This window comes from Cherax quadricarinatus, chromosome 6, assembly GCF_038502225.1.
Source record: "Cherax quadricarinatus isolate ZL_2023a chromosome 6, ASM3850222v1, whole genome shotgun sequence".
In the NCBI taxonomy this organism is placed as follows: Eukaryota; Metazoa; Arthropoda; class Malacostraca; order Decapoda; family Parastacidae; genus Cherax; species Cherax quadricarinatus.
In genome coordinates this window covers 31,665,040-31,688,195 of record NC_091297.1, presented here as the reverse complement: position 1 = coordinate 31,688,195, position 23,156 = coordinate 31,665,040, and the positions used below count along the sequence as shown (strand labels likewise).

The 23,156-nt window shown below is 39.4% G+C and overlaps 1 protein-coding gene across 1 annotated transcript in view; it reads right to left on the bottom strand.

The window, feature by feature from the left end:
* Positions 1-23,156, bottom strand: part of LOC138851793 (E3 ubiquitin-protein ligase HERC2-like) — a 53,403-nt gene that overhangs the window by 9,474 nt on the left and 20,773 nt on the right. Inside the window, exons 4-9 of the mRNA XM_070081268.1 lie at positions 19,906-20,082; positions 19,585-19,734; positions 18,104-18,352; positions 11,032-11,441; positions 5,682-5,837; positions 5,401-5,516 (exon numbers count right to left, since the gene is read on the bottom strand). Coding sequence (XP_069937369.1) covers positions 5,401-5,516; positions 5,682-5,837; positions 11,032-11,441; positions 18,104-18,352; positions 19,585-19,734; positions 19,906-20,082 — 1,258 coding nt within the window. The remainder of the gene's footprint in view (positions 1-5,400; positions 5,517-5,681; positions 5,838-11,031; positions 11,442-18,103; positions 18,353-19,584; positions 19,735-19,905; positions 20,083-23,156) is intronic.

Below are 23,156 nucleotides of genomic sequence, written 5' to 3'. Positions count from 1 at the left end.
TTGTCTCCATTCACTCCTATCAAACACGCTCATGCATGCCTCCTGGAAGTCCAAGCCCCTCGCACACAAAACCTCCTTTACCCCCTCCCTCCAACCTTTCCTAGGCCGACCCCTACCCCGCCTTCCTTCCACTACAGACTGATACACTCTTGAAGTCATTGTGTTTCGCTCCATTCTCTCTACATGTCCGAACCACCTCAACAACCCTTCCTCAGCCCTCTGGACAACAGTTTTGGTAATCCCGCACCTCCTCCTAACTTCCAAACTACGAATTCTCTGCATTATATTCACACCACACATTGCCCTCAGACATGACATCTCCACTGCCTCCAGCCTTCTCCTCGCTGCAACATTCATCACCCACGCTTCACACCCATATAAGAGCGTTGGTAAAACTATACTCTCATACATTCCCCTCTTTGCCTCCAAGGACAAAGTTCTTTGTCTCCACAGACTCCTAAGTGCACCACTCACTCTTTTTCCCTCATCAATTCTATGATTCACCTCATCTTTCATAGACCCATCCGCTGACACGTCCACTCCCAAATATCTGAATACGTTCACCTCCTCCATACTCTCTCCCTCCAATCTGATATTCAATCTTTCATCACCTAATCTTTTTGTTATCCTCATAACCTTACTCTTTCCTGTATTCACCTTTAATTTTCTTCTTTTGCACACCCTACCAAATTCATCCACCAATCTCTGCAACTTCTCTTCAGAATCTCCCAAGAGCACAGTGTCATCAGCAAAGAGCAGCTGTGACAACTCCCACTTTGTGTGTGATTCTTTATCTTTTAACTCCACGCCTCTTGCCAAGACCCTCGCATTTACTTCTCTTACAACCCCATCTATAAATATATTAAACAACCACGGTGACATCACACATCCTTGTCTAAGGCCTACTTTTACTGGGAAAAAATTTCCCTCTTTCCTACATACTCTAACTTGAGCCTCACTATCCTCGTAAAAACTCTTCACTGCTTTCAGTAACCTACCTCCTACACCATACACTTGCAACATCTGCCACATTGCCCCCCTATCCACCCTGTCATACGCCTTTTCCAAATCCATAAATGCCACAAAGACCTCTTTAGCCTTATCTAAATACTGTTCACTTATATGTTTCACTGTAAACACCTGGTCCACACACCCCCTACCTTTCCTAAAGCCTCCTTGTTCATCTGCTATCCTATTCTCCGTCTTACTCTTAATTCTTTCAATTATAACTCTACCATACACTTTACCAGGTACACTCAACAGACTTATCCCCCTATAATTTTTGCACTCTCTTTTATCCCCTTTGCCTTTATACAAAGGAACTATGCATGCTCTCTGCCAATCCCTAGGTACCTTACCCTCTTCCATACATTTATTAAATAATTGCACCAACCACTCCAAAACTATATCCCCACCTGCTTTTAACATTTCTATCTTTATCCCATCAATCCCGGCTGCCTTACCCCCTTTCATTTTACCTACTGCCTCACGAACTTCCCCCACACTCACAACTGGCTCTTCCTCACTCCTACAAGATGTTATTCCTCCTTGCCCTATACACGAAATCACAGCTTCCCTATCTTCATCAACATTTAACAATTCCTCAAAATATTCCCTCCATCTTCCCAATACCTCTAACTCTCCATTTAATAACTCTCCTCTCCTATTTTTAACTGACAAATCAATTTGTTCTCTAGGCTTTCTTAACTTGTTAATCTCACTCCAAAACTTTTTCTTATTTTCAACAAAATTTGTTGATAACATCTCACCCACTCTCTCATTTGCTCTCTTTTTACATTGCTTCACCACTCTCTTAACCTCTCTCTTTTTCTCCATATACTCTTCCCTCCTTGCATCACTTCTACTTTGTAAAAACTTCTCATATGCTAACTTTTTCTCCCTTACTACTCTCTTTACATCATCATTCCACCAATCGCTCCTCTTCCCTCCTGCACCCACTTTCCTGTAACCACAAACTTCTGCTGAACACTCTAACACTACATTTTTAATCCTACCCCATACCTCTTCGACCCCATTGCCTATGCTCTCATTTGCCCATCTATCCTCCAATAGCTGTTTATATCTTACCCTAACTGCCTCCTCTTTTAGTTTATAAACCTTCACCTCTCTCTTCCCTGATGCTTCTATTCTCCTTGTATCCCATCTACCTTTTACTCTCAGTGTAGCTATAACTAGAAAGTGATCTGATATATCTGTTGCCCCTCTATAAACATGTACATCCTGAAGTCTACTCAGCAGTCTTTTATCTACCAATACATAATCCAACAAACTACTGTCATTTCGCCCTACATCATATCTTGTATACTTATTTATCCTCTTTTTCTTAAAATATGTATTACCTATAACTAAACCCCTTTCTATACAAAGTTCAATCAAAGGGCTCCCATTATCATTTACACCTGGCACCCCAAACTTACCTACCACACCCTCTCATTGTATGCTACACAATAACTGCAGTTATTATATTGTTTACAAAACATGTTTACACAAACCAACAATAAAAAATGTTGTTTATTACTGTTTTTCTAACACATCTATACACATATAAAGTCACTGGACACTTCTCAGAACTGCTACAGCTTCTGTAAAGCTCGAAGTTGTTGTGTGGGGGTGGACTTGTAAATATGCTGAGTCACCGGCCTAATTAGTGTCACAATGACAAATAACACCACCACTCACCACCCTCACTGCCTGTCAACACCCATCCCTTCCTCCCCACCCCACCAACCCACATGGAAATAAGTCGCTGAATTTTTTGAGTTACCTTTGGTTGACGGTCGCCTTCCGTTCTTCCCTCCTTCCTTCGTTCTTTTCTTCCTTCCCTCCTTTCTTCCTTCCCTCCTTCCTTCCTTCCTCTCATCTCTTCCTTTCTTCCTTCCTCTCAGCTCTTCCTTTCTTCCTTCCTCTCATCTCTTCCTTCTTCCTTCCTTCCCTCCTTCCTTCCTTCCTTCAGGCTGGTTTCCTAGGCATTGCTTTCAGTCACAAACTCAAAACCATGAAATTCATCTTCACTGACACTTCCATCTGTGTTTGAACTGTCACTTGGGAACAAAAGAGCCCCAATTAGCCGAGAAGTGAGGAGTTTCATAGAGGAGTGAGGAGTTTCTTACCGCTAGACATGGTGAACAAGGTGTAATAAAATGGCTTTCCCACAATGCACCATTGGGTCCCCAATTTTTTTTATACCACGCACACTGACCATGGAGACCCATTCCCTCACATCCAGGACTACCAGCCTTTTTCTGCTTGATTTGAGGACACTAGAATTTATGCGTACTAGTACGGCACCAACCCTGAAAGACATACTGTTGGTAGAATTACTGACAATTTTTTTTTCAATGAACCGGCCGTATTCCACCAAGGCAGGGTGGCCCAAAAAGAAAAGCGAAAGTTTCTCTTTTTAAATTTAGTAATTTATACAAGAGAAGGGGTTACTAGCCCCTTACTCCCGGCATTTTAGTCGCCTCTTACAACATGCATGGCTTACGGAGGAAGAATTCTGTTCCACTTCCCCATGGAGATAAGAGGAAATAAACAAGAACAAGAACTAGAAAGAAAATAGAAGAAAACCCGGAGGGGTGTGTATATATATGCTTGTACATGTATGTGTAGTGCGACCTAAGTGTAAGTAGAAGTAGCAAGACGTACCTGAAATCTTGCATGTTTAAGAGACAGAAAAAAGACACCAGCAATCCTACCATCATGTAAAACAATTACAGGATTCCGTTTTACACTCACTTGGCAGGACAGTAGTACCTCCCTGGGAGGTTGCTGTCTACCAACCTACTACCTACTAATTACTGACAATATGTAAAGTAAAAGGACACGAGTGCAACTAATGTGATAATTTATTGTGGCAATGTTTCGCTCTCCAGGAGCTTTATCAAGCTGTTACCAAACGGCTTGATAAAGCTCCTGGAGAGCGAAACATTGCCACAATAAAATGTCACACTAGTTGCACTTGTGTCCTTTAACTTTAAATATTTACACTTGTTTCAAGTTTATTTTTGGCACTATCTAGGTGCCAATATTATTTGAAATGCTGGGAAATGAAGTATGTGTTAAGGCTCCTGATACTTGAGTGCAGGTGGCTGTACTCTTAATCACTTTTTCTGCATCCACATGTTCAAAAAGTATTACATGCAATGGGCAGGTACAAGTACACTATAATGCCTAGTTGACTAGAATCACTGTGAGCTGGCTCTGTATAGTGAACTGATCTCTTCACTTAGTCACTTTTACCTATTCCACATAAATTATATTTATGATTTGATTTTCTTCCCATATGATCTCTTAACCTAGTCACTTTTACCTATACCACATGAATTATATTCATGATGTCTTTCCCATAAATGTTTTTATTTCATAATAGTTGAAAATAATTTAATATCGGATCAGTACTGGCAGCCTCCACATCCATAAGTGTCTGGTGGAATTTTTTCAGGGAATAAGGGCAAAGGTTTCCAAGAGAAAGGGGTAAAGGGATAAGCAAACCATCAAAGTGGTTTTCTATTCCTGATACAGACCTGATCAAGTGAGGAAGCACCTGCCCACTCCTCTCCCTTCCTTCCTTCCTTACATCCTCCAGCTGATGCCCATGCCTATATCCTCAACACTTTTATCACTTTCTTCACTATATAGAATCTTCTTTTCAAGGCTTTTCACCAGCTGGCTGCACCAGATTTTAAAGTGCCAGCAAATATATTAGCACTTGCAGCGCTTTTCACATTCTGTATGCTTACCTGAGGCATCAGCATTAACAACTAATGTATATTTGCTATCCTGAGCTCATACATCACCACAAAAAAAGTTCAGAAATTTTTTTGTTAATAAGCCCTCCAGACTTATACACAAAAATGCTTGGGTTGGTCCACCAGGAGAAGACTGAACACAAGGAGTATGATGCATTAATGATCGTAGGAGTGAGGAATTTCCTAGCTAGCCACTCTTCCATCCACCATGAGGCCTGGTCACAGACCAGGCCATGGGGGCAATGATCCCTGAAACCATCTCCAGGTATATTTCAGGTATACACAGCACTTGGGGAATGAGAGATAATCAAGTTTTATCCACAAAAGGGGAGGGGTAGCTCCAATTCCTTGGATCAATAGCCTTTCACTAACATCAAGGCAGACCCACTGAAGAAAGAGATGTTGAGAAAGGACATTGGCACACAATGTAAGAAAAATTAACATATACTTAAACCACTTAGACTGTGCAAGAAGGTTTACACTGGCAGCCCCGCTCTTGTCATTATATTTATTTGTGCAGCAATTTTGCCTTATTTATTAATGATTTTCTCTCTTAGTCACTAAGGGGGCTAAATATAGTGTCACTGCAATTTGAAAATATAAAGCAGACAAATCACTTATTAATTACCTGTTAAACCAAAGCAACAATTGTTCATCATGTTGATGTAAAAACATATTATGGTCTTCATGTTCAAGAGACAGTACCTCTCCTTCACCAAGCATTTCACAAAGCTTCTTTCGTACCTGATGAAAAACAAACTTCCATGTATTCAATGTATATCCTTCATAAATGTACATTATTTTCCTTAAGCTATTATTTACAACAAAATCTGCACTGAAATTATTTCAATATTTAATTATTTACTATACTTCATAGACAAGATAGAAACTTTGGTACTTATTACATACATCACTACAGAATCCAGATGGCAGAGAAGTTCGCTCAATTAGTGATTTTATGACTCTGCAAGCGACGCAGTAGCGTCTAAACCATGCCCACTTGTGTGCTTCACCAGAACCAACTCCATTGTCTAACTCCAGGTCACAGGCTAGCCCAACTAATACCTAATCAGGAAAAAAAATCACAATCAAATTATGAATAATAAAATGAAAAAATCAAAAGATTAATCAACCTAAGCCTTTCCACAGCTAATTAACCCATTCAGAATTGATAATTAAATAAATGTAAAAGTTGAATTAGGTAATAGGTTGGTAAACAGCAACCGTCCACGGAGGTACTACCGTCCTGCGAAGTGAGTGTAAAATTAAAGCTTGTAATTGTTTTACATGATGGTAGGATTGCTGGTGTCATTTTTTCTGTCTCATAAACATACAAGATTTCAGGTACATCTTGCTACTTCTACTTACACTTAAGTCACACTACACATACATGTACAAGCATATATATATATACACCCCTCTGGGTTTTCTATTTTCTTTCTAGTTCTTGTTCTTGTTCTTGTTTATTTCCACTTATCTCCATGGGGAAGTGGAACAGAATTCTCCCTCCATAAGCCATGCGTGTTGTAAGAGGCGACTAAAATGCCGGGATCAAGGGGCTAGTAACCTCTTCTCCTGTATATATTACTAAATGTAAAAGGAGAAACTTTCGTTTTTACTTTTGGGCCACCCCGCCTTGGTGGGATACGGCTGGTGTGTTGAAAGAAAGAAGAAGAATGCTATGATTAACCTCATCCTTCATAAATCCATCCGCTAACACATCAACTCCCAAGTATCTGAAAACATTCGCTTCTTCCATACTCCTCCCCAATTTGATATCCAAATTTTCTTTATCTAAATCATTTGATACCCTCATCACCTTACTCTTTTCTATGTTCACTTTCAACTTTCTACCTTTACACACACTTCCAAACTCATCCACTAACCTTTGCAATTTTTTCTTAGAATTTCCCATAAGCACAGTATCATCAGCAAAAAGTAACTGTGTCAATTCCCATTTTGTATTTGATTCCCCATAATTTAATCCGAACCCTCTCCCGAACACCCTAGCATTTACTTCTTTTACAACCCCATCTATAAATACACCTACCATCCGACTTACGACTGAGTTCAGTTCCGAGAAACCGGTTGTAAGTCGAAATGGTCGTAAGTCGAACTTTACTACTGAATATCAACAAAACATTTTTGTAATGACTTTGTTTTATTGTATTATTTTGGTATTTCATGTTTTACTTTACTTTTTATGTTGTTAGTACTGTATTTTATACCGTAAGGTTTAGGATAAACACTGTGTACAACACAAATAGTTGTTTATTTCCCAGAAATTTGGCATATAAAACACGGTCGTAAGTCGAGTGGTCGTAAGTCGAGCAGGTCTTAAGTCGGATGGTAGGTGTATATTAAACAACCATGGTGACATTACACATCTCTGTCTAAGACGTACTTTTACTTTGAAGTAGTCTCCCTCTTTTGGGTCTATATGAGAAAGATTTTTTTAAGAATATTAATATAGTGTAATTCGATACCAAATAAGTTAAAATAAAAAATTATAAGATTATTAAAGTATCGTGTAGGCTAGCTGTTGCTGGTTACGAAGGTGACCCCATAATAGTTCAGGCTTCAGGACCCCAGAAATGTAGATCCGCCACTGCCATGGGATGTGTAATTGTATTTTATATAAAGCAAAATTGGGTACATGGGCAGTATATTGCTACTCTACTCTTTGATAGTAGCATTAGCAGAAAAAAAAACTACTTTTACCCAGATAACTGCAGGAGGGGTGTTAATGTTGCAGTTTAAAAACTGTAGTGTAAAGCACCCTTCTGGCAAGACAGTAATGGAGTGAATGATAGTGAAAGTTTTTCTTTTTCGGGCCACCCTATCTTGGTGGGAATCGGCCAGTGTGATAATAATAACTGCAATCAAATCTCTGTCCTAGATTTTTGCTTGGCCGACTTCATGGGACTGAAAAATGACTTGGGTGGGCTAAATTGGGATGTACTGACTATGGGTCAGGTAGGTGATCTTGGTTGCCAATATGACATTTTTCAGAGCATAGTTCTAGCTGCCCAGACAACTTTTGTTCCGAGTAGGGAAATTAGATCTAACAAAAATGATCCCAAATGGATGAACAATAGATTAAAACATCTCATTGGTCAAAAGAGAGGCATATATAGGGGTATCAAAAGAGGGGATGGGCAGTTAAGAAATCAATATATTCAATTAAAGAGAGAAATAAAGAAAGGAATAAGAAAAGCAATAAGGGATTATGAGGCTAAGGTCGCAAGGGATTCAAAGACTAACCCAAAAGGGTTCTTTCAGGTATACAGAAGTAAGTTTAGGGACAAGATTGGCCCACTTATGAGTAACTCTGGTCAGATCACTGACAGTGATAAGGTTATGTGTGAAATTCTCAATACCTACTTCCTCTCAGTTTTCACCCAGGAAAATACTAGCGATATTCCTGAAATAATAGCTTACGTAGAACTGGATGATAATAAACTATGCACAATTGCGGTAACTAGTGACATGGTCCTCAGACAAATAGAGAAACTAAAACCTAACAAATCCCCAGGTCCTGATGAACTGTTTGCAAGGGTGTTAAAGGAATGTAAAGGGGAACTTAGAATACCTTTGGCTAATCTTTTTAACATATCACTACAAACTGGCATAGTGCCTGATAAGTGGAAAATGGCAAATGTAGTACCTATTTACAAGGCAGGTGACAGGTCCTTGGCTTCGAACTATAAACCAATAAGCCTTACCTCCATAGTGGGAAAATTTATGGAATCAATAATTGCCGAAGCAATTTGTAACCATCTTGATAAGCAGAGATTGATTAATGAATCTCAACACGGTTTTACAAAGGGGCGTTCCTGTCTTATGAATTTACTAACTTTTTTCACTAAGGTGTTTGAGGAGGTAGATCATGGTATTGAATACGATATTGTGTATATGGACTTCAGTAAGGTTTTCGATAGAGTTCCACACCAGAGGCTATTGAGGAAACTTAAGGCACACAGAATAGGAGGAGAAATTTTTTCCTGGGTAGAGGCATGGCTGACAAATAGGCAGCAGAGAGTTTGCATAAATGGGGAGAAATCAGAATGGGGGCACGTCACAAGCGGTGTTCCTCAGGGGTCAGTGTTGGGCCTGTTGTTGTTCACAATTTACATAAACGACATAGATGAGGGAATAAATTGTGACATAAACAAATTTGCTGATGACACCAAAATAGGCCGTCCAATTCATTCTAATGAGGACACTAGAGCACTCCAGGATGATTTGAATAGACTGACGCAATGGTCGGAGAAGTGGCAGATGCAGTTTAACATTGACAAATGCAAAGTTCTAAATGTTGGACAGGTAAATAACCATGCCACATATAAACTAAATAATGTTGATCTTAATACTACATTTACCCCTGGCACCCCAAATTTACCTACTACTCCCTCCATAACATTTTTACCCACTTTAGCATTGAAATCCCCAACCACCATTACTCTCACACTTGATTCAAAACTCCCCACGCATTCACTCAACATTTCCCAAAATCTCTCTCTCTCTCCTCTACACTTCTCTCTTCTCCAGGTGCATATACACTTACTATAACCCACTTTTCACATCCAACCTTTATTTTACTCCACATAATCCTTGAATTAATACATTTATCGTCCCTCTTTTCCTGCCATATCTTATCCTTCAACATTATTGCTACTCCTTCTTTAGCTCTAACTCTATTTGAAGCCCCTGACCTAATCCCATTTATTCCTCTCCACTGAAACTCTCCCACCCCCTTCAGCTTTGTTTCACTTAAAGCCAGGACATCCAGCTTCTTCTCATTCATAACATCCACAATCATCTCTTTCTTATCATTTGCACAACATCCACGCACATTTAGACTTCCCACTTTGACAATTCTCTTCTTCTCATTCTTTTTAGTAATCTTTACAGGAAAAGGGGTTACTAGCCCATTGTTCCTGGCATTTTAGTTGACTTTTACAACACGCATGGCCTACGGAGGAAAGATTCTTATTCCACTTCCCCATGGACATAAAAGGAAAAAGTAATAAGACAAAGAACTATTAAGATAAAATCAAAGAAAACTTAGATGCGTGTGTATAAATAAATGTGTACATGTATGTGTAGTGTGACCTAAGTGTAAGTAGAAGTAGCAAGACATACCTGTAATCTTGCATATTTATGAGACAGACAAAAGACACCAGCAATCTTACCATCATGTAAAACAATTACAGGCTTTCGTTTTACACTCACTTGGCAGGACGGTAGTACCTCCCTGGGTGGTTGCTGTCTACCATCCCACTACCTACAAAATCATTCATAACGTATGTAAATATAATACATGGAATCTTATTCATTTATGCAATAAAGAGGAAATAATGGCTTCCATATTCCAGAAAATTTCACACTGCAAGGGTTTCAAATTATTAAAGTTGCATTGGTATTGCATTATACTAAAGTTAATATGAAAGTAATGAATGAATGGAAAATTGCGCAATGACAGGAAAAGCATAGATGGGTTAAAATATAAAGAGAAAATCGAAAGTGTTTGAAGGGGTATGGTTTGCCATCAAAGGTGTTTCAATTAGATTCCATAAGAAATGAATTTGGTCAGATACCTTAGCATGGTACTGGTTTGCCATAAAGGAAATTCAAACTGCTTAATACGTAAAAATACTTTAATATGTATTCTTTCTTCTTTCTTTCAACACACTGGCCATATCCCACTGAGGCAGGGTGGCCCGAAAGGAAAAACGAAAGTTTCTCCTTTTCTTCTTCTTTCTTTCAGCACACTGGCCGTATCCCACCGAGGTGGGGTGGCCCAAAAGGAAAAACGAAAGTTTATCCTTTTACATTTAGTAATATATACAGAAGAAGGGGTTACTAGCCCCTTGCTCCTGGCATTTTAGTCGCCTCTTACAACACGCATGGCTTACGGAGGAAGAATTCTGTTCCACTTCCCCATGGAGGTAAGAGGAAATAAACAAGAACAAGAACTAGTAAGAAAATAGAAGAAAACCCAGCAGGGTGTGTATATATATGCTTGTACATGTTGTGTGTAGTGTGGCCTAAGTGTAAGTAGAAGTAGCAAGACGTACCTGAAACCTTGCATGTTTATGAGACAGAAAAATGGACGCCAGCAATCCTACCATCATGTAAAACAATTACAGGCTTTCGTTTTACGCTCACTTGGCAGGACGGTAGTACCTCCCTGGGTGGTTGCTGTCTACCAACCTACTACCTAGGTTTAATATGTACTATGATGCTAAATCTTTACCTTAAAGAATTGAGAATGCATCAGATGCTTTCCTCCCCGAACTAGAGGATCTTCGTATTCAGCCTGGCGAAGAAGAGCTTCTGGCAACCCTTTCAGCAGGCTGACAAGAGGCATTTCAGGAGTAGTTCTGACTTCGACCAGCGGTTTCACAAAACTACCGGATGATTCTAAGCTCTCTGTGCTTCCTCGTAATGAAGGTGGGGCAGGAGGAGCAAGTGACTGGGGTGCTGAGGTAGGCACACTTGGAACTGATGAGGACTGAGGAACTGGAGAAATAGGTCTAGATGGAGCAGGTGTAGAACTAGAGGAATATGATGCTGAGAGAAGAGCTCTAATATTGAGTCCAGATCCCAAATCTGTGGTAACAATCTTTCGAAGAGTTTTGAGACCCCACATGCGCTGACTAGGTGCTGTAACAAACAAATATTGAATAAGAACAGTATTTATAATAGAAAATGGAGAGTTGGATGACTTTTCAAACTTTACAAAATCCTATGAGAATTTAATTTCATTAAATTTCATTATATATATCAGGTTACAAACAGGAAAATAATTCTCTTTTTTATTAACACATCAGCTGTTTCTCACCAAGATAGGGTGGCCTGAAAAAAAAAAGCTTTCACTATCATTCACTCCATCACTGTCTTGCCAGAGGCATGCTTACACTACAATTACAAAACTGCAACATTAACACCCTTCCTTCAGAGTGCAGGAACTGTACTTCCCATCACCAGGACTCAAGTCCAGCTAACTGGTTTCCCTGAATCCCTGCTCACACTCCAACAGTACGTCAAGTCCTAAAACCTATTTGTCTCCATTCACTCTTACCTAACACGCTCACACATGCTTGCTGGAAGTCCAAGCCCCTTGCACACAAAACCTCCTTTATCCCCTCCCTCTAACCTTTCCTAAGTCGATTTCTACCCCGCTTTCCCTCCACTAAAGATTTATACACTCTCAAAGTCATTTTATTTTGTTCCAGCCTCTCTACATGTCCGAACCACCTCAACAACTCCTCCTCAGCCCTCTGGATATAAGTTTTGGTAATCCAGCACCTCCTGCTAATTTCCAAACTACAAATTCTCTGCATTATATTCACACCACACATTGCCATGAGACATGACATCTCCACTGTATCCAGCCTTCTTGTTGAAACATTCATCACCCATGCTTCACACCCATATAGGAGCATTGGTATAACTATACTCTCATACATTCCCCTCTTTGCTTCCATGGACAAAGTACTTTGTCTCCACAGACTCCTCAGTGCACCACTAACCATTTTTTCCATGCCAGTTCTATGATTTACCCCATCTTTCATAGACCCATCTGCTGACATGTCCACTCCTAAATATCTGAATACATTCATCTCCTCCATACTCTCTCCCTCCAATCTGATATCCACTCTCTCATTACCTAATTTTTTTGTTATACTCATCACCTTACTTTCCTATATTCACTTTTAATTTTCTTCTTTTACATACCCTACCGAACTCATTCATCAGCCTCTGCAACTTCTCTTCAGAATCTCGCAAAATCACAGCGTCATCAGCAAAGAGCAACTGTGACAACTCCCATTTTGTGTCGATTCTTTATCTTTTAACCCTACACCTCCTGCCAACACCCGAGCATTAACTTCTCTTACAACCCCATCTAGAAATATATTAAACAACCACGGTGACATCACATCCTTGTCTAAGGCCTACTTTTACTGGGAAATAATCTCCCTCTCTCCTACATACTCTAAACTGAGCCTCACTATCCTTGTAAAAACTTTTCACTGCTTACAATAATCTACCTCTTATTCCATACATTTGCAACATCTGCCACATGGCCCCCCTATTTACCTTGTCATATGCCTTTTCTAAAGCCTTAAATGCCACAAAAACCTCTTTACCCTTATCTAAATACTGTTCACCTCTATGTTTCACTGCAAACACTTGGTCTACACACCCCTTACCTTTCCTAAAGCCTCCTTGTTCATCTACTATCCTACTCTCTGTCTTACTCTTAATTCTTTCAATAATAACTCTATCATACACTTTACCAGGTGTACTCAACAGACTTTTTTTTTTTTTCAACAAACCAGCCGTATCCCACCAAGGTAGGGTGGCCCAAAAAGAAAAACGAAAGTTTCTCTTTTTAAATATAGTAATTTATACAAGAGAAGGGGTTACTAGCCCCTTGCCCCCAGCATTTTAGTCACCTCTGACAACACGCATGGCTTACGGAGGAAGAATTCTGTTCCACTTTCCCATGGAGATAAGAGGAAATAAACAAGAACAAGAACTAGAAAGAAAATAGCAGAAAACCCAGAGGGGTGTGTATATATATATGCTTGTCTTCTTTAAACACACCGGCCGTATCCCACCGAGGCGGGGTGGCCCAAAAGGAAAAACGAAAGTTTCTCCTTTTACATTTAGTAATATATACAGGAGAAGAGGTTACTAGCCCCTTGCTCCCGGCATTTTAGTTGCCTCTTACAACACGCATGGCTTACGGAGGAAGAATTCTGTTCCACTTCCCCATGGAGATAAGAGGAAATAAACAAGAATAAGAACTAGAAAGAAAATAGAAGAAAGCCCAGAGGGGTGTGTATATATGTATATATGTAAAGCAGCTGGAACTGATGGGATCATGACAGAAATGTTAAAAGCAGGGGGGGATATAGTGTTGGAGTGGTTGGTACTTTTGTTTAATAAATGTATGAAAGAGGGGAAGGTACCTAGGGATTGGCGGAAAGCATGTATAGTCCCTTTATATAAAGGGAAAGGGGACAAAAGAGATTGTAAAAATTATAGAGGAATAAGTTTACTGAGTATACCAGGAAAAGTATACGGTAGGGTTATAATTGAAAGAATTAGAGGTCAGACAGAATGTAGAATTGCGGATGAGCAGGGAGGCTTCAGAGTGGGTAGGGGATGTGTAGATCAAGTGTTTACATTGAAGCATATATGTGAAAAGTATTTAGATAAAGGTATGGAAGTTTTTATTGCATTTATGGATTTAGAAAAGGCATATGATAGGTAGTAGGTTGGTAGACAGCAACCACCCAGGGAGGTACTACCGTCCTGCCATGTGAGTGTAAAACGAAAACCTGTAATTGTTTTACATGATGGTAGGATTGCTGGTGTCTTTTGTCTGTCTCATAAATATGCAAGATTACAGGTATGTCTTGCTACTTCTACTTACACTTAGGTCACACTACACATACATGTACATGTTTATTTATACACACTCATCTGAGTTTTCTCTGATTTTATCTTAATAGTTCTTGGTCTTATTACTTTTCCTTTTATGTCCATGGGGAAGTGGAATAAGAATCTTTCCTCCGTAAGCCATGCGTGTTGTAAAAGTCAACTAAAATGCCGGGAACAATGGGCTAGTAACCCCTTTTCCTGTAAAGATTACTAAAAAGAATAAGAAGAAGAAAATTGTCAAAGTGGGAAGTCTGAATGTGCGTGGATGTTGTGCAAATGATAAGAAAGAGATGATTGTGGATGTTATGAACGAGAAGAAACTGGATGTCCTGGCTTTAAGTGAAACAAAGCTGAAGGGGGTGGGAGAGTTTCAATGGAGAGGAATAAATGGGATTAGGTCAGGGGTTTCAAATAGAGTTAGAGCTAAAGAAGGAGTAGCAATAATGTTGAAGGATAAGCTATGGCAGGAAAAGAGGGACTACAAATGCATAAATTCAAGGATTATGTGGAGTAAAATAAAGATTGGATGTGAAAAGTGGGTTATAGTAACCGTGTATGCACCTGGAGAAGAAAGAAGTGTAGAGGAGAGAGAGAGATTCTGGGAAATGTTGAGTGAATGCATGGGGAGTTTTGAATCAAGTGTGAGAGTAATGGTGGTTGGGGATTTCAATGCTAAAGTGGGTAAAAATGTTATGGAGGGAGCAGTAGGTAAATTTGGGGTGCCAGGGGTAAATGTAAATGGGGAGCCTTTAATTGAGCTATGTGTAGAAAGAAATTTGGTAATAAGTAATACATATTTTATGAAAAAGAGGATAAATAAATATACAAGGTATGATGTAGCACGTAATGAAAGTAGTTTGTTAGATTATGTATTGGTGGATAAAAGGTTGATGGGTAGGCTCCAGGATGTACATGTTTATAGAGGGGCAACTGATATATCAGATCATTATTTAGTTGTAGCTACAGTTAGAGTAAGAGGTAGATGGGAAAAGAGGAAGGTGGCAACAACAAGTATGAGGGAGGTGAAAGTGTATAAACTAAGGGAGGAGGAAGTTTGGGTGAGATATAAGCGACTATTGGCAGAAAGGTGGGCTAGTGCAAAGATGAGTAGTGGGGGAGTTGAAGAGGGTTGGAATAGTTTTAAAAATGCAGTATTAGAATGTGGGGCAGAAGTTTGTGGTTATAGGAGGGTGGGGGCAGGAGGAAAGAGGAGTGATTGGTGGAATGATGAAGTAAAGGGTGTGATAAAAGAGAAAAAGGTAGCTTACGAGAAGTTTTTACAAAGCAGAAGTGTTATAAGAAGAGCAGAGTATATGGAGAGTAAAAGAAAGGTGAAGAGAGTGGTGAGAGAGTGCAAAAGGAGAGCAGATGAAAGAGTGGGAGAGGCACTGTCAAGAAATTTTATTGAAAATAAGAAAAAATTTTGGAGTGAGTTAAACAAGTTAAGAAAGCCTAGGGAAAGTATGGATTTGTCTGTTAAAAACAGAGTAGGGGAGTTAGTAGATGGGGAGAGGGAGGTATTAGGTAGATGGCGAGAATATTTTGAGGAACTTTTAAATGTTGAGGAAGAAAGGGAGGCGGTAATTTCATGCACTGGCCAGGGAGGTATACCATCTTTTAGGAGTGAAGAAGAGCAGAATGTAAGTGTGGTGGAGGTACGTGAGGCATTACGTAGAATGAAAGGGGGTAAAGCAGCTGGAACTGATGGGATCATGACAGAAATGTTAAAAGCAGGGGGGGATATAGTGTTGGAGTGGTTGGTACTTTTGTTTAATAAATGTATGAAAGAGGGGAAGGTACCTAGGGATTGGCAGAGAGCGTGTATAGTTCCTTTATGTAAAGGGAAAGGGGACAAAAGAGATTGTAAAAATTATAGAGGAATAAGTTTACTGAGTATACCAGGAAAAGTATACGGTAGAGTTATAATTGAAAGAATTAGAGGTAAGACAGAATGTAGAATTGCGGATGAGCAAGGAGGTTTCAGAGTGGGTAGGGGATGTGTAGATCAAGTGTTTACATTGAAACATATATGTGAACAGTATTTAGATAAAGGTAGGGAAGTTTTTATTGTATTTATGGATTTAGAAAAGGCATATGATAGAGTGGATAGAGGAGCAATGTGGCAGATGTTGCAAGTTTATGGAATAGGTGGTAAGTTACTAAATGCTGTAAAGAGCTTTTATGAGGATAGTGAGGCTCAGGTTAGGGTGTGTAGAAGAGAGGGAGAATACTTCCCGGTAAAAGTAGGTCTTAGACAGGGATGTGTAATGTCACCATGGTTGTTTAATATATTTATAGATGGGGTTGTAAAAGAAGTAAATGCTAGGGTGTTCGGGAGAGGGGTGGGATTAAATTATGGGGAATCAAATTCAAAATGGGAATTGACACAGTTACTTTTTGCTGATGATACTGTGCTTATGGGAGATTCTAAAGAAAAATTGCAAAGGTTAGTGGATGAGTTTGAGAATGTGTGTAAAGGTAGAAAGTTGAAAGTGAACATAGAAAAGAGTAAGGTGATGAGGGTATCAAATGATTTAGATAAAGAAAAATTGGATATCAAATTGGGGAGGAGGAGTATGGAAGAAGTGAATGTTTTCAGATACTTGGGAGTTGACGTGTCGGCGGATGGATTTATGAAGGATGAGGTTAATCAAAGAATTGATGAGGGAAAAAAGGTGAGTGGTGCGTTGAGGTATATGTGGAGTCAAAAAACGTTATCTATGGAGGCAAAGAAGGGAATGTATGAAAGTATAGTAGTACCAATACTCTTATATGGATGTGAAGCTTGGGTGGTAAATTCAGCAGCGAGGAGACAGTTGGAGGCAGTGGAGATGTCCTGTCTAAGGGCAATGTGTGGTGTAAATATTATGCAGAAAATTCGGAGTGTGGAAATTAGGAGAAGGTGTGGAGTTAATAAAAGCATTAGTCAGAGGGCAGAAGAGGGGTTGTTGAGGTGGTTTGGTCATTTAGAGAGAATGGATCAAAGTAGAATGACATGGAAAGCATATAAATCTATAGGGGAAGGAAAGAGGGGTAGGGGTCGTCCTCGAAAGGGTTGGAAAGAGAGGGTAAAGGAGGTTTTGTGGGCGAGGGGCTTAGACTTCCAGCAAGCGTGCATGAGCGTGTTAGATAGGAGTGAATGGAGACGAATGATACTTGGGACCTGACGATCTGTTGGAGTGTGAGCAGGGTAATATTTAGTGAAGGGATTCAGGGAAACCGGTTATTTTCATATAGTCGGACTTGAGTCCTGGAAATGGGAAGTACAATGCCTGCACTTTAAAGGAGTGGTTTGGGATATTGGCAGTTTGGAGGGACATGTTGTGTATCTTTATACGTATATGCTTCTAAACTGTTGTATTCTGAGCATCTCTGCAAAAGCAGTGATAATGTGTGAGTGTGGTGAAAGTGTTGAATGATGATGAACGTATTTTCTTTTTTGGGGATTTTCTTTCTTTTTTGGGTCACCCTGCCTCAGTGGGAGACGACCGACTTTTTTAAAAAAAAAAAAAAAAAAAAAACATGTATGTGTAGTGTGACCTAAGTGTAAGTAGAAGTAGCAAGACATACCTGAAATCTTGCATGTTTATGAGACAGAAAAAAGGAAACCAGCAATCCTACCATCATGTAAAACAATTACAGGCTTTCGTTTTACACTCACTTGGCAGGACGGTAGTACCTCCCTGGGCGGTTGCTGTCTACCAACCTACTACCTAGACTCAACAGACTTATTACCCTATAATTTTTTATTTACCTTAATTATTATCCTTAAAGCATATGAAATATTAAGCAACTTCTTGGTGTTCACATATGAAAACCTGTACATGGTACAAAAACACAGTGATGAACATATATGAAGTGATCGAAAGTACCTAAAGATGAAAGCTGAGCACATAGAGCCAGGGATGCAGCTAAACGAGACAGAATAGCAGTCTGGGTACACAATGGCAAAAGAGAATCCAGAAGACACATGGGTAGGTCCACCAAGGGCCGAGACAAAAGTCGGCGGTCACTGTGTAGATCCCGTGGAGTAGCACAAGGCATTAGAGGGAAAACTGTAAAGCGCCACCCCCAACCATTTACTGATCCATCACTGGTAAACTTCCATCTCAATTCATCACCTGCAGATAAAAGAGAGAAACCTTAAATGAGTTATTCAGTTATATTTAACAATGAAATAATTTTTTCTCTGAATTGAAATGCTTTTTTTCACAATTATGCTCCACTACAGAAAACAAAGCACATAGATATTTTATAATTTGCATGCTTCATATTTCTTTTAAACATCTGGATGTGTTTATCACACTTTCACTGAAAAAATTAACCAAGTGAAAACTGAAACTGTACTATAGAGAAGAATACAAAGATTCTAAAATTTTCACAAGTATAATTTAAACAAACAAGTGATAATAGATCACAAAAAGATATACATGCCTCTTAGCCCTCAAATGTTCCCTTATGCAATGGTCACTCAATAAACTTTCTCTTATTCAAACTTAAGTACAACTAAAGCCCTTGCCAGTTTCAATTTGAAACTGGTTAACCAAGCAATTTGCAGCAAGAAATATTAATGTATCAAAGAAAAATGACACAACTATCACCTGTGGCAAAAATGGCAGTTCAGCATAATTATATGTACCAAGTGTAAGCACCATCTACTTTAATTTCTTTAAGACTGACTCAAGAAACCACAACCCTTCCTCCATGCAAAACATAATGGGAACATCACCATCCTAAACAAAAATAGGTACAGCAAGAATAAAGCAAATTTTAGAATTATTTGAAGGAGGCCCTTCAAAAAGATGGCAAATAAACAAAATCATTGAGCTTAAGTGTATCACAAATTTGCAGGGACAATTTTTTTTAATACACTAGTTGTCTCCCACAGAGGCAGGGTGACCCAAAATAAAGAAACACTTTCATCATCATTCACACTATCACTATCTTTGCAGAGGTGCACAGATATGTCAGTTTAGATGTCACTCTAAACAGAAAATATCCCAAAATTTTGATATAGACTAAAATAAAAATATTATACAGTGGTACCCCGAGTTTCAGCCATAATTCGTTCCAGAAGGCCGTTCGAGTGCCGTTACCGAACGAATTTGTTCCCATAAGGAATAATGTAAATTAGATTAGTCTGTTTCAGACCCCCAAAAATACACTTACAAAAGCACTTACAATAATACACTTACATAACTGTCCGAGTTGGGAGCTCTACGAAACTTGAGGTACCACTGTACTTCAGTGAATAAAAGCAAATGTTCATTATTAAAAAATTATTACTGTATTTGCCATAAAAATTATACTGCAGTATTATTATTTGGAATACTGTACATGTAGGAAAACATACCAGCAATACGAACTTCAGTTGACCAGTCAGACCATTCCCTTCCTGATCGAGTGCAAATGATCTTGCCTGCTCCATCCATGATAGTCAGGGGATCATGCTTTCTTTCTGTTGAACACTGTCGATCAAATTCAACCCTCAGAGCCTCTGCACCTAAAGCGCATAAAAATAATGAATTTTTGAGGAAATAATTTTTTAACACAAAAGCCCTCTCCCACTAAGGTAGGGTGACTCAAATTATTTAATTCTTGTGCTGGACAATTAGAAAGGAAAATGTGTTTAGCACAAAAAAGTTATTAAAATGTTAATACTGTTATCACATACCTAGAATTTTAACAGCTCCAGTCAAGGTTACATCATCTGTATATGGATGTGAGCTTTCTTGGACAACAGGCTGAGGAACTGATCGCATTGCTTCTGTGTCTGATGCTGCATCTTCAATTTCAGTTACGCACAACTCAGTAAGCATCCCAGCTACAATATGATTTTCCCGTGCCAAACCTGAAAAAAAAAAAAAATGTCGGTTTCTTAAGTTTAAGTTTCAAACAAGCCTGCTAGATGTTCAAGCCTTCAGCACTTAGAACTTCCAGAACCCCTCTCTATAACCCTTTCTGGGACAATCGCTGTCCCTCCTCCTTTTCACCCCAGGCTTATATACCATCTTAGTCATCCTACTCTGTTCTAACTTCTGTAAATTCCCAAACTACCTCAACATTCCCTCCTCAGCCCTCTGAATTTTACTTTTGGTAACCCCATATAATTTTTTCATCTCCAGGCTCCAAATTCTCTGCATAATATTCACACTACATACAGGAGGGCACCACTTATACAACAGGTTAGGTTAAAGGCTGCCGCCGTAAAGTGAATCACAATTTTTTTCACTTATAAATGCATATAAACACTTCATAACATGTTTACACTATCATATATTAAGTTAGCAACAAAAGTAGGCATTAAAAACAATAAAATAATAAAATACACATTTGTCGTCTTAACGTAGGGTGAGAGGTGAGTAGAATTTATTGTAGGAAGTCAGATGTGGTATGAGTGGTAGCTTGCCTGGCTACCACACCTACACGTAATATCCGACATTTAAAGTGCCCCAGAGTGATAAAATGCATATACAGTACACTCATTATTTACCTTAAAATATTTGTAGTCTTAATGTGGGTGAGAGGTGAGTATTTATTGCAGAAAGTCAGGTGTGGTAGATCACCCAGATACCGTACTTACATGAAATATATGATATTTAAAGCGTCCCAGGATGATTATTATTATTACCATCGACATACCTTGCTCATTGAGTTTAATCATTTCTAAAAACTACGTTTAGATGCCATTGTAAATGAGGGAGAATGAGAGACATGCGGAGAATGGAAACAAACAGATGAACACGTATTAATTCCTGTCCACTTACAGTTCACACGTTCATTTTTGCATATGTTTGTGAAGCTTTTGTCCACAGTGCAAACACTTTACAATGTGTACAAGTTGTCTTCACGTTGGTGCAGTAGAATAAATAACAGCAACACTCCCATTCTCATGCAATACACAATTTTTAGAGAGAATGACACTATGAATGAAGGCATATGAAAGGAATATTTTTCTACAGTTAGCCCAGTAATACTGTTTTGTACACAGTTTCTCTGGTGTTGGACTAGAAAAATGCAATTCTTTCTGTCTCTCCTACAAGCCACCCAGCAACCACATCTCATATTTATGTCAATTTATTTTACTATGGTTGTGCATATTATGTTTATATGATATGTAGAATGCTTCTTATATAATTTTGAAAGAAAAATATCACAGAGGGATTAATGAAAAATGTCTATATTAACGTAATATACGAAATTTAAAATGCCCCAGAGCAATTACAGTGGACCCTCAACCAGCGATATTAATCCGTTCCTGAGAGCTCATCGTTAATCGAAATAATCGTTAGTCAAGTTAATTTTCCCAATAAGAAATAATGGAAATCAAATTAATCCGTGCAAGACACCCCAAAGTATTGAAAAAAAAAAAATTTACCACATGAAATATTAATTTTAATGCACACAAACTGAAGAAGACATGCACAGTTACATGACACTTACCTTTATTGAAGATCTGGTGATGATTGATGGGATGGGAGGAGGGGAGAGCATTGATCTTCTTAGTGTTTAGAAGGGGAATCCCCTTCCATTAGCAGTTGAGGTAGCAAGTCTTTTTCTGGGGTTAGTTCCCTTGTTCTTTTAATGCCACTAGGACCAGCTTCAGAGTCACTGGACTTCTGTTGCACAACATGTCTGTCCATAGATACCTGTACCTCTCGTTCCTTTATGACTTTCCTAGAGTGGTTCACAACATTGTCAGTGTACAGGTTGCCAACACGGCTTGCAGTAGCTGTGTCAGGGTGATTTTCATCAATAAAGGTTTGCACTTCAAGCCACTTTGCACACATTTCCTTAATCTTAGAAGTAGGTAGGCAACTTCTTCAATTTCTCTTTCCCCTCCTCCAAAGCAGTTTCCTCAGGTCTGCCCTCTTGCTGTTCAAGATGATCTAGCAGCTCATCAGTGGTTAGATCTTCATTGTCCTCCACCACCAACTCTTCCACATCCTCCCCACTAACCTCCAACCCCAAGGACTTCCCCAGTGCCACAATGGATTCCTCAACTTGCATAGGATTCTCAGGGTTAGCCTTAAACCATTCACAATCCCTTTTGTCTACACATTCTGGCCACAGTTTTTTCCAAGCAGAGTTCAAGGTCCTCTTCGTCACTTCCTCCCAAGCCTTACCTATAATGTTTACACAATTGAGGATGGTAAAGTGATCTTTCCAAAACTCTCTTAGAGTCAGTTGAGTTTCTGAGATCACTACAAAGCACCTTTCAAACATAGCTTTTGTGTACAGTTTCTTGAAGTTGGAAATGACCTGCTGGTCCATGGGCTGCAGGAGAGGAGTGGTATTAGGAGGCAAAAACTTCACCTTAATGAAGCTCATGTCCCTAACCATACCCCCGGCCGGGATTGAACCCGCGGTCATAGAGTCTCAAAACTCCAGCCCGTTGCGTTAGCCACTAGACCAGCTAGCCACAATAAGATTCATCCAACTAGGTATATTTCTACACCATAGGAAAGTTAGCACAGGCACCTCTGTGACCACAAATGCAAGTTTTTACAGACGAATCTCCAGCTAGTGTGGCCGTGACGAACTCTAGCGCAAGTCCCTTCACTGCCGTCAACATGACTCAAGAAATCGTAATGACACGATTGCAAACAAACCATACCCCCGGCCGGGATTGAACCCGCGGTCATAGAGTCTCAAAACTCCAGCCCGTCGCGTTAGCCACTAGACCAGCTAGCCACAATAAGATTCATCCAACTAGGTATATTTCTACACCATAGGAAAGTTAGCACAGGCACCTCTGTGACCACAAATGCAAGTTTTTACAGACGAATCTCCAGCTAGCGTGGCCGTGACGAACTCTAGCTCAAGTCCCTTCACTGCCGTCAACATGATTTAAGAAATCGTAATGACACGATTGCAAACAAACCATACCCCCGGCCGGGATTGAACCCGCGGTCATAGAGTCTC